The 12,973-nt window shown below is 42.4% G+C and overlaps 1 protein-coding gene across 1 annotated transcript in view; it reads left to right on the top strand.

The window, feature by feature from the left end:
- Positions 1-12,480, top strand: part of MCTP1 (multiple C2 and transmembrane domain containing 1) — a 285,266-nt gene extending 272,786 nt beyond the window's left edge. The window contains exons 18-21 of the mRNA XM_062017784.1: positions 2,054-2,163; positions 6,182-6,291; positions 10,832-10,929; positions 12,409-12,480. Coding sequence (XP_061873768.1) covers positions 2,054-2,163; positions 6,182-6,291; positions 10,832-10,929; positions 12,409-12,480 — 390 coding nt within the window. The remainder of the gene's footprint in view (positions 1-2,053; positions 2,164-6,181; positions 6,292-10,831; positions 10,930-12,408) is intronic.
- Positions 12,481-12,973: the final 493 nt, after the last annotated feature.

The following is a 12,973-nucleotide window of genomic DNA, read 5'->3' on the forward strand; positions in this document are numbered from 1 at the left end:
TGTGGAATTAGTTTAAGCAAAGCCAAACTCTGATCCTTCTGACCACCTCGTCTTTCCTGTGATGTTTTGTCTATTCCTGCCTCGGAGTATGTCAACAAATTTTCTTTAAGCTCCGAAGGTACAGTGGGGTGGATATAGTGATTCCTTCTCTGGCTCCTTCTGTCTTTGACTTTTTGTGGGGTTTTGTAAGGAAATGATTTAAAACAAGTGTTTTTAAAAAAAAAAAAAATACAAGATGGTCTTGTAAAATGTTTGTAAAGAAAAACAGCTTCAGGACCTCTGAACGTAATCCAAACTGAGTTCTGGAGATGCCACAAAAGTGGCTGGTTTTGTTACAGTGACATAATTCTTTTCTCACAGAAATTAATTATAAATCAAAATAAACTTAAAGAGAGGGCAGAATCTGTTAAATTTCACTCAAGAGGCAAAGTGTAAAGGTATTTAAAAAGCAGAAAAATACCTGTGATTTCTGCAAGGGTTATGATTTGTTTCTGGCAATATGAGAAAACATTATTTTTGTGTTTTCCAATACTGGACATAAATGTGTTTTACATGAAGGAATTAGCATTTCCTAATGGCAAATGAAAGACGCTGCACCTCCTCAGAAGCTGAATGCCTGGGGACAATAATGCTCTCATTGCTAAGGCATCAAGAATGTAAGAAAATGACTTCACAACTAACATGATGTTCCTCTGCAGCATTGGATGTACTTCATATCAGTGGCTATGGTTATGGTCATCCTCAAAAAACTCAAAATATTGCTTCACTATGTGAATAATTGTGAATCTTAACTGAGAACATAAGCTCTTTCACATTGCCAGAAAAGCTGGTGGGTTTAGTGTTTCTGAAGTGTTTGATTACACTCAGTCTCTGGATGTAGTGTTGCATCTCTGTCTGTCTGTCTCTGTCATGATTGTTTCTTTTAGGTCAATCTGTGTTCTGTAGCTAAGTACTTTCAACGTCTTCACAAGAAATCTTGACAGCATAGCTGTAGAGCCAGGGTTGCTGAAGTAACTTCAGATGATTAAATGTTAAATAATGTTTCCCTCATCCAGTCTGGTTTCTTAGGACAAAAACAATGACTACAAAATAAGTGAACCAATATAAAATCTGCTAACTAAGCATCAGGAGAAGAAAGCAAGAATGAAATAAAATGTAAACTAATTTCTTAAGTATTAGACTTTGGAGTCAGTTGCAAAGACTTGTTTTGTGATAGCAAAATGTTGAAAACTGTTTTTAGCAAATATTTTGCTAATCTCGAAATATTTTCCTTTCAGTTTCATATTTTGAGAAAAAACTAGTCACATTCAAACTAGATGGGGCAATGTGGCATCAGTCCCACGCAATTGTTGAAGATAGACTTTTGATTTTTATGTAGTCTGGGAAAAAATGAAGATAAATTGTCATTATTTTCCATGGTGATGTTTCATTTTAATCTCATCTAACATAGCATTTTTTTTTTTTTTTGAGAGTGCTGTGGCTCAGAATGAATTTAATGCTGCAGCCTTTCTGGTTTTAGAGATGGAAAGCTTTGAGTGTTAGTAAGGAAAAGTGAGAGAGCATGTGCTCACCAGCCAAGCAAGAAAGGTCGAATGATGGAGATCATGGGTGCATCCCAGTAGGAGCCGAGATGTTTCTGGTTCCTTGCTCAGTGCCTCCCGCAAAGAATGTTGATCTTCCTGGTGCCTACATCCATGCAATGTTTTGTCAAACTGGCCCTTTTTCACCTTTTAGCTCTTACCACTTGGAAGAGTGCACAGCAGAGGAGGCTGACGCCTTCAGCATCTTTATAAATCAGAGGCCTGGCTCATTGAAATACAGATTTAGAAACAAATGCAATGACAAGCAAAATTGTGTGGTAGTCAGCAAACATACTAAAACATGCTTATTGTCAACATGCACTGCTGAAAGGACAAGAAAACAGTTTATCATTGCCAAATTTTACCGATTACTTTCAGATTAATCTGTAATGTGCACTTTTGAAATCTACCTGAGGTTCCTTTTCCTATGGTCAGAAATTCTTTTACTCAACTACTCCTATTCTTTTCTTTAGGAAAGTGAAAAAAAAGGATTTATGGATAGAATTTATGCCATTCAAGAGGTGTGTGTCACTGTCCAGAACGCTCTTGATGAAGTGGCTTCCTTTGGAGAAAGGATCAAAAAGTAAGTCCTGGCACAGGCGCTGGGTTGCTCTCCGTTTGTATTATTTTCAAGCTGATATACAAAGTTTTTTTTTCCTGTAGGGGACTCCAGTTTCAGATGATTCATTGTTGAAACTCATCTGTATTCACTTTACATTGTGGAGGCCCTCAGTCAATGAAAATTCTGTCCTATTAATGATTGAATTTAGAAATATATTAATTGAGGGGAAAAAAAATCAGAACTGAGACTTCGAAGTAAAACAGAAAAGGAATTTTGTTGTGCAACCTAACAGTGGAAATAATAATAAAAAAAATTCATCGTTGATAAAGGAAGTAAGCAGAGATTAATAAGTGTTTCAGATTTTAAGGATGTATATATGTATGTATGTATGTGACTTAGCAAAACCTTTCCTTCGAGGATATTTGTGATTTCTAACACAATGCATGATATATAAGAATTGCCAAGAAATTTGTGCCTTAAGTCAGAGAGGTTCTGGGATTTACTGCAGGAAGTTTGATGTGGTTTTGGTGTGGTTGATGAAGAGCAGTGTAAAGTTTGTTATATGAGATCAGACATGTTCCAGAAAGATGCTGTCAGCTGTGGAGCAGGGACAGGACTGACTCAGCTTTATGCCCCTCAAAAGCTGTGAACACCTCACCCTCACCAGATAGTGAGGAACTGGGAGACATGCCTTTGCAATTGCCTCTGCTGCAGCCTGAGGGGCTGGCAGACAGATGACCTGGGAGTCATGCCAATTTACAAAACCTTCACAGGAGGCTTTCCTGTAAAGCAGCACATCTCACGGGAGGGTTAAAGGCGCATGTTCCCATGTTCTCAGTGTGTGCTGGGAGCATACAGCCACTGCCAACTTCACCACCACTGCCGTCTGCTGTGCATCAGTGTTTCACAGCCATGAGACCACAGCCTGGGCAAGGGATATGGCCCTGTGGTGGTGTGCCAGGTGCCCACCAAAGCCATTCTATCACTCCACTCCTCAGCAGGACAGAGAAGAGAGAAATACAATGAAAGGTTCAGGAGCTGAGATAAGAACCAGGAGATCACTCAACAATTACTGCCATGGGCAAAATAGACTCAGTTTGGGGAGAAATTAGGGAAATGAGAAATGAAAACTGAATCTTAAACCTCCGACCCCTATCCCTGCTTCTTCCCGTGACTGTCCCTCCTCTCCCCACAGCAGTGCAGGGAGATGGGGAGTGGAGGTTACAGTGTGTTGTCCCTTCCACAGGGTATAGTCCTTCATGAACTTTTCCAACATGGATCTTTCCCATGGGATACACTTCTTTCCAAACTGCACTGGCATGTGTCTCATCCATGGAGGAAATAGTCCAGGAACAAACTGTTCCAGTGTGGGTTGCCAATGGGGTCACATCTCCTGACAGTAAACCTTCTCCAGCATGGGCTTCTCTCTCCATGGCCTCCCAGGTCCTCTCAGGAACTTGCTCCAGCATGGGCTTCCCACAGGGTCACAGTCTTCTGCAGGCATCTGGCTGCTCTGATGTGGGGTCCTCCCTGGGCTATGAGTGGATCTCTGCTCACTCATGGACCTCCATGGGCTGCAGGGGCACAGCTGCCTCACCATGGGCTGCACCACAGGGCACAGAGGAGTCTTTCTTCCAGAGACTGGGCACCTCCTCCCTGTCCTTTTCCACTGACTTGGTGACTGTGGAGATATTATTCTCACATTCTCAGTCCTTTCTGCTGCTGCTACAGTTTAGCAACTGCACAGCACCTTCTTCCTCTTCTTAAATACGTTGTTCACAGAGGTGTCCATCTCTGAGGGACTGGGCAGTGGTCAATGACAGGTCCATCTTAGAGCAAACTGGCACTGGCCCTATCAGATACAGAGGAACCTTCTAGCAACTTTTTTTTTTAAAGAAGCCACCCCTGTAGCTCCCTGTTATCAAATCCTGGCCACATAAAGGCACTACGGACCTCAGCCTGTACTTCTCAGATACTGACAGATACCTCAGATATTGACTTCTGGAAGGGGATTTTTGGAAACTGATGCACTGAGCAGAGGTCAGCCTACATGAAACATGGGAATCATCTCTCATGCTGTTCTCTCTGGACGTTTTTTCCTCTCCAGATCTATCAGCAATAGCAAGCATATCAGAATTGGGATGAAGAGGAGGTTGCCATTTATGCATTTAATAGAAAAGTCCCTAATAGGAAAGCCTGGGAAGCATCCTCATGGGGATGTTTCCAGGCAGACCATGTTCATGGCAGCAGAGACAAGCAAAATGAACGTCTCTCTGAAAGAAGTCTTTTATCAAAAAGCTGTTTGTGGAAGTTGTCTTGATGATTAAGTTTTTCTAATTGTGCATTTTGGAAGTAGAGTTCGTTCTGTTATGTACCAGATGAGAGCAACAGAATTTTCTAAACTGAGTGAGACCGAATCTTCCTATAAATCTTTGTAATTTGTTCTTAAAACTATAATGGGAAACCTGTACTGGGTGCTGTGCTAACACAGCACATAAGGAGGTTTGCTGAGTGAGGAGCCAGTGTTCCCACACATGGCATGTCTGTGATCCATTGCACAAAGCCGAGTCACAGGAACATGAGCAGACCCTCAACCTTCTGTTCATCCCAAATGCACGCAGAAGAGGGGAAAAGAGCAGGTGTCCCCTGAGGAGAAAGGGAGTGATCCTACACCAAGTGACACTAACATAATGTTCACTCTGGAGACATGTCAAAATTTCCAGGGAGAAAAGAAGACAAATAAACACTGGAAGCCAGAGCTCATTATGAAAAATATGGCTAGCAATTCAGATAATTGCAATTGTTCAGCCAGAGACGCCAAAATAATGTAATCACACTGATTGGAGATGTAGCTAGTGGTAATACTTTAAAGAGCATCATCAGGCTATTCAGAGCCAAAGACACATTTTCCTTCTGGATAAATGTCATGCAACACCTTTGACATGGTGGTGCCTTCATGGAACAGTCCTGTTGAGCCAAACTCCCTTTAACCATCATTCTCATGGGACGTTGATATAAATTGGCCATCTGGCCTTTCTCTCTCCCCAGCACACAGAGGTTGGAGAGATACAGCACGGCTGTTACTAAACTCGTTAGCTTCCACTTCCTCTCTGTCCACACCCTAACTCCTGCAAAATGAAGTCGTCAGCAGTTTTTTATTCACAGTTTAGAGTCTGGGACCCTCATTTGGGACCCTTAATGAGGACATTGTAGTCTGGTGCTTCTTCAGAAAGGCAACGTCTCAAAACTCTAGCAGGATCCTAGAAGTTCTCTTCCTTTGTCCATTCTTTGCTTTTCCTGCAATGTACTTTGTCTTATGCTACTCCCTCCTTTTTTTGTCCTTCATTCCTTTTTCTCCACTTTCTTTAACCACTCAAAATTTTTTTATTTCCTTCCCTCATCTGGGGCTGTTGCATTGTCTCTGTCTTCAGGACTGACTGTCTTCAGGACTGCTTCCCCCCTTTCTCCTCACCTTCTCCTTCTTAGGTGTATGGATGAGTTTCCAGCTTTGCGCTTTCCTGAATGTAGGCCCCAAGACAGAAAGAAAGCTGGCTAGGAATGGTCCCGGCTCAGCCTTTACCTGTTTGCACTGTCCCTGTGGTAGGGCAGGGAGGAGATAAAACAGAAAACCTCAGCAATACTCGTCTAACTGTTCTATCCTCCATCTGCACTGATATTGGAGAAGGGAACCTGTGAGAGTGCCTTTGAGGAGTACGGGCTTGTGTGTGTTTTGCCTGGTGCTGGAATCGGGGATGGATGTGGACATTTCCAGAAAAGGCAGCAAAGCTTCCTCTGTGCACAGCTGGGCTTGGCAAGAGGCCATTCAACAGAGGAGCAGATGAAGCCAGGACCACCTTTCATTTCCACTAAGTCCAGGCCCAAGCTTGCCCTGATATCCAGCCTTCATGCATTCATTTGTAGTTTCAGTTTGTTCTCACTAATGGAAATGAGCACTTTTCCCCCCATCCTGCCCACTGTTTGCTCTTCTGTTTGCTCAGTTGGGTGACCACAGTTCTGACTTTTGTTGTTTTTCTTTTAGCACATTCAACTGGACAGTCCCATTCCTGAGCTGGCTGGCGATAGTTGCCCTCTCTGTGTTCACTGTCGTTCTGTATTTCATTCCACTGAGATACATTGTCCTTGTCTGGGGTAAGTAAAGCCTTTTTAACTATCTGTGCCACTTAGGGGAAAAAAAAAAGAATTTTTAAATGATGACTTACATTGTCAGTACTTTTCTGTATTTATAGTCATGAAGCTGCACCATGATGGAAACAGACAGGTTAGTTAAAAATCATGGCTGAGTAAAGATTTAGGCCCACCTGCAAAATGCATTTTTCTTGGCAGGCATTCTAGACTTCATCATACTATAAACATGTAGCCATGAGGATTCTTCATATATCAAAGTGTAGCTTTGTCTAGATATTACTTTGATTTATTTTCACCACTTATACACAAACAGAGGCATTTCAATCTATATAGTGCATTTAGGACAATAAGCCTTTTTTACTGTAGTACTTCATCTTGTGAAAGTATATGTAAACATGGCAACAAGAAACCTCGTTTAAAGGGTCACCTCTAGTTGGACAGAAAGGCATATGTGGTATTTGGATGGTTGATAATGAACAGCAACAGGGGGACGGGCAGTGAGTGGAATCATGATTGATCCAAGCTCTCACTTCTTATCTTTATATTTATTCCTTACACTGATTTTAAACAGCTACCATTACCACATCTGTTGCAAATAATACTCCAAGTTTTCATCTGTGCTTTTTTTATACGTCTTACTCACCAGCAGCTGGACCTTTATTCAGTAGCACAGACTTGTGAAGAGCACTGTCTCAGTTAAATCTGTGACTAGGTTTTCCTTCTGAAGAAAAGAATAACAATCATGCCTTTGTAAAAAACTTTTGAACTCATGATACAACATAAAATCAGGGAAATGACTTCAAAGATGTGAGGTTTTTAAATAGCAGTTGACATTATCCTCACAGAGTCCTCACAAATAAGTGTATCAGAATATGTAAGATGGGGAAGAACTAGTAAGGAGGATTTCTTTGGAACCAAAGGAAACAATCATGTGGGCTTGCTGTCTTTTCCTGTCTTGGAATTTCATTTATTCCTCACATATCCTATTTCATTTGGGTGCAACCCAGACTGTTCCCAAAGATTTATTCTTCCTAGTACACACATGAACATTGTGGTAGGCCTCTTGTTACAGAAGTCTTAAGTACTTGGTTTCCATCCTTTTTCTGTTGTTTTTTTGGACAAATCTGGCATCTTGGATGCTTGCTTTTGTACATGGCCTTGATTTTATGGAAGAACCTGAGGTTATAATAGCCACCTAAGATCCACAAAACTGTAGAGTCAGCGCTGCTATTTGCAAAGCCCTGACAAATCCCTCTGTGATACCCCAGGAGGGGTCACACTCCCCTAAAAGAGTCTCTGTCAGGTTGCCAAGCTGGAGCCCATGCCTCCCAAACTGTGCGAGGATAACATAAGCACAAGTTATTGTAAATTCACCTTGCTCTCTTTCCCTTCATCTCTTCCCTCCCTGGCCTCAAGCTGTCTAGTCTGTCTAGATAACAACTTTGAGCACCTTTTCTCACTAGTGGTTTCAGCTCCATGTTTTTCTCCTGCATTGCAATTTAGGTGCCTCCTTACTGAGCAAATGTATGGGGATCTCTTCTTTAGGGACCTGTTTCTCTTGCATCAGACCAGACAGGTCCTGCATAGCTGCAGCTTCAGCAGTCCAGACCTCTGAGAGATTAAATGCATTTGCACAAAGCCATGTCATGATGCATGTAGCTTTGAGCAGCTATCCCTTTAAAAAGTGTAGCATTCAAAAAACATGCCTGTTTTCCCCGTTTCTAGCCTCCCCTGTGTGTATACATCTCTTCATCCCATTTGTCCATCCAGCATTTAGAAGCAAATTATCTCTGTTGTCTGATTTGTGTCCATAGGAAAGTTTGAGATAGTCTATAGCAGTATCAGCCCATTCTTTGGTAAAGCAAGGGTTTCTAAATTAAAGTTCCTCCCTGTTATGGTCTTTTGTATAGCTGTCTTCCTTATGTGCCTCTTTCAGCCTGCCCTTGCAAGAACCTCTCAGTTCTTTCCTTCATGGCCATATTTCTCTCCATGGAGATTGCTGGTCCTTGGACATCTGATGTGTTAGCCACGGTGGAGTAGAAGCCACCTCTGCACTCTTAACGCCATTCACTAAAGTGAGGAGTCTTGGTAACAGCTAGAACTGTGTATGGGGAAAAGAGTATAAAGGATTTACTTTAATCAGAAATTTTTCAAGCTTTTGGAAAAGAGCTAATCCCTGTGTTCGATTTCAGTTCTGCAGTGTGCCATCTCATCTGTTCAGCTTTTTTCTTTTCTTGAGCCTTGACCATGGTTTATTCATGCATTTACTTTCATGGGCCGACTGGTACTTTTCTTTATCATATGTGACAACTTGAGACCAGATCAACTCCTAAATTCACTCATGGGTGGTCCAGCAGCCACGTGCAACAAACAGTGGGGTAAACCATGAGCTTCTCTGTCACTCGTTGATGCAAAGGATCATCTTAAACAAAAGTGCTTGAGTCTCAGATATTCTTTCCCAGCGCTCACTGTTCGGGACAGCAGCATTTCCTGCCTGCACCACAGAGCTGAGGATTCGTGCAGTGGGAGGCTGCAGCTGTTATCAAGACTGCAGCTTGTGCACTCCATCCCCAAGCTTTATGTCCTTGCTAAAGCTTTCTGGGCACCAGAGGCTCTCTGGAAGATAAACTGCATTATCTTATCTCTCATACAGCCTGGATACATTACACAGAATTGCACATTTTTAATGCTTTCCTGGCTTCTGTGGCTCACATAAGGGACTGTGCTGTTTGTTCTGCTTCTGCGCATGTTTGAGGTGTGTGTTCCCGGAGCCCATGAATGAGGTTCTTGTGTGAAAAGTGTATGAATCTGACCTGGTACATAAAAATAAGCAAATCAGTCTAATTTTAAGGCCTACCTTCAGCTTATTTTGAGGACAATTTTCTTTGCATTTCTGAACACTAATTGCCAACAAGCATTTCCAAACCTTAATGTTTAAGAGAGACGTCCCATCCTTTCTCTGCACTGCCATCAGCTCGGCTGGATTTGTCTTTCCCAGACAGAGGTTTGTGTACACTCATCCTAAAGCCTTCACATGATACAGACACCACTGCTTCCTGTATACTTTACCATCCTCAGCCTTGGGAAGGCTGTTTTGGTTCCTAACTTGAATCTTCTGTTCTGCATTTAAGCCTGTTACCTCTCACCTTCTACACTAAAGAAATGGAGACTTGTGGTGGTTTAGCTCTGGCTGAGAGCCAGATGCCCAGCAAATCATTCTAACACTCCATCTGCTGAACTGGACAGGGGAGAGAGAAATGAGAGGTTTGTGAGTTGAGGTAAGGACAGGAAGATTATTCAGCAATTAGCATCACAGGCAAAACAGACTCATCTTGTGTAGAAAGGTTTGATTTATTAATGAACATTCAAAACATAGCAGGTAAATGAGAAATAAAACCAAATCTTAAAACACCTTCCCACCCTTCCCAGGATTCTCCTTCTTTTCCCTCAAGCAATGCGGGGGATGGGGGTTGTGGTCAGTTCATTACAGATGGACTTTGCCACTGCTTTTTCTCAGGGGGAGACCTCCTCATGCTTCCCACTGCTACACTGTATGGTCCCTCCCACAAGAGACAGTCCCTCATGAACTTCTCCAGCTGGGGCCTCCCACAGGGGCAGCTCCTCACACCCTGCCCCAGCATGGGTGAGAACAGTCCTTCAGGTACTGACTGTTCCAGTCTGAGTCCCTCACAGGATCACAAGTTCTGACAGCAAACCTGCTCTGGCATGGGCTACTCTCTCCCCACAGGCTCCCAGGTCCTGCCAGGAACTTGCTCTAACACGGGCTTCCCACAGAGCCACAGCCTCCTTCAGGCATCCATCCACTCTGGCGTGGGCTCCTCCACGGGCTGCGAGTGGGTCTCTGCTGCCCACTGGCCTCCATGGGCTGCAGGGGCACCGCTGCCTCACCATGGGCTGCACCACAGGGCACAGGGGAGTCTTTCTTCCAGGGCCTAAGCACTCTCCTCCCCCTCCTTCTCCACTGACCTTGGTGTCTGCAGAGATGTCTTCACATTCTCATTCCCTGTTGCTGCTGTAGTTTAGCAACTACCCATCAACTTCTCCTTCGCAAATATGTTATTCACGGAGGTATTAACCTCAGTCACTAATTGGCCAGGCTTTGGTCAGCTGTGGGGTCTATCTTAGAACTGACTGGCATTGACCCTGTCAGCTACAGGGGAACCTTCTAGGAGCTCCTTGTTTAAAGAAGCCACCCACTACCAAAACCTGGCCCAGGCAAAACCACCACAACACATTATTCCTCTTCTTTTTGTAACCTTTGCATAATAACCACAGTTTCTCTTACTTTCAGAAACAAGTACTGAAGGAATTTGAAAATGTCCCTGGAACTGTGTTTTGAATCAGAGGAAACCACAGCAGCAGATTATGATGTTTAGAGCCTGAGTTTACAGTCCGTTCATTCATTCAGTCAGTCCTCATGTCAGACTTTGAAATAGATCCTTAAAACTTTGCCAGAAATGACAGTGGTTTGGTTTTGTTTTTTTAAATGATGATAGTAACAGTTGAATTTTCACTTTTGCAGGCATCAATAAATTTACAAAGAAGCTTCGAAGTCCGTATGCAATTGATAACAATGAGCTACTTGACTTTCTATCCAGAGTTCCTTCAGATGTGCAACTGGTGTGTATATTTTTAAAGTGTCCTTATGGTAGTTAATTTGGCATGTGACACCATGACTCTCTTGGTTTTTTAAGAAATTTTAAAGCAATTGTTTTCATTCAATATTATAACAAAGAAGTTACAAGCTCAAGCTGAGAATAGGACATGAACCTGATGGAGGCTGACAGACTTTTTTCCAGTGAGAAAGCAGTTACTGCCTTGGTTGTGCCTTTGAGGATCTTTAGGAGTGATCACTAAAAAGACAAATATTTGGGAGATGGTAGTAGATGCAAGAGTTTGTATTAAGCAGCTTCTGGCAGCATGTGAATCTCAGTGAGATGAGGCAGGATGTAGGAAATGCTGGAGCTGAATGTGTCAGGGCATACCGAGAGCAGGTAGGAAGATTGAATCATAGAATCACAGAATACTGTGGGTTGCAAGAGACCTTAAAGATCATCTAATTCACCCCACTTTTCGCCAGATCAGGTTGCTCCAAGCCCAGTCCAACCTGCCCTTGAACACCTCCAGGGGTGGGGCAGCCACAGCCTCTCTGGGACACCTGTGCCAATGGCTCACCAGCCTCACAGGGAAGGACTTCTTTATATCTCATCTAAATCTCCACTCTGTTAGTTTGAAGCCATCACTCCTTGTTCTGTCACTCCAAGTTCTTGTACAAAGTCCCATTCCAACTTTCTTGTCAGCCACTTTTAGGGATTGGAGGCTGCCCAGAATCTTCTTTTCTCCAAGCTGAACACCCCAACACTCTCAGCCTCTCAGCTCTTTTCAGCATGATGAAAACACCAATGCAGAGTCAGCAGCAGGTGGCTTTGCCCAGTGTCTTGTGCTCTGACAGCACTTTAGCCTTTCCTTTCCTGGAGTGAAAATTTTTCCTGTTGACACAGTTCAACTGTACTCATAAACACCTTTAAAAATAAGTTGGTTATGGATTACATGCTTTTGTAAGGCAGTACACAACCTCTTGAGAAGGTGGAAGTGCTAAGATAATGTCAGGTGTATAAATCACCTCTAGTATCACAAAGAGTACGTACTTTCCACATTTCCAGGCAAAAGTCTTAGTTCAGAGCTGGTATAAATAGAAGGTATGGGGGGTATAGGCGCACATACCCACACTGAATCCAGTCACCTTTGTGGTCGGCCTTTGAAAATAAGCAAGTGTTTAAAAAATAGCGCAATTCATTAAAGGTGATCCTGTTTAGTTTCTGTTAGATGTGATGGAGAAAACAAAAGTAGCTTTCTTAAAGTTTATGTCAGCACACAGTGTTAATTCTGGCAGGATTTTCTTCTGGTTTTCCATCTTACTCTAGACTTATCCTTCTGTTGTCATTGAATCACAGCTGAAGATGACATGTAGTTTGCAGAGGGATAGTTTTCCTTTCTTTTTTTTCAGCCTGGGGAAAAGAAAAAACATAGACATCTTCCTTTTTTTTTTCCAGCAAGCACCACCTCACTGGTTTCTTTCTGAACATTGTGTTTAAACAGATGCAATACCATGAACTGAAACAAGATCCCAGTCACAGCCCGAGCAAGAGGAAGAAAAACAATCCTGCCTAGCCAGCTTCACGTGTGGATGAGACTAGCATCTGCTGGGGGAAGATGAAAGAATAAGCCTACAGCCTAAGCAGTGTTTCCTTTCTCTAAGCTTTTTATTTTGCCTTTTTATCTAATGGGGAGATTTTGTAAATATTGTAAAAAGGCGTTTCTCATTGAAGATAAATTTCACACTGTAAAGACACATTTGATGATGGTTTCAAGTAGGGTTTTTGTCATTTGAAAGTCTTGTTATGAACAGCATAACATCTGAAAGGAATCAACTAAAGTGGTATATATGCACTGCTACTTGATGGTCAAAGATACCTGAAGTACTCAAATCATGACGACTAAACCTACAAAAGGTATAAATTTAAATCTGACTCAAAAATTCAGTCAGATTTCATTTGTGAGCGTTAACATTTTTATCCAGTAAGTCACCATTACAATTTTCTATGTTTTATACATTTCAGGAGAAATACAACATAGCAGAGCCTACTGCACTTAAGTTTTAGCA

Source organism: Colius striatus, chromosome Z, assembly GCF_028858725.1.
Source record: "Colius striatus isolate bColStr4 chromosome Z, bColStr4.1.hap1, whole genome shotgun sequence".
In the NCBI taxonomy this organism is placed as follows: Eukaryota; Metazoa; Chordata; class Aves; order Coliiformes; family Coliidae; genus Colius; species Colius striatus.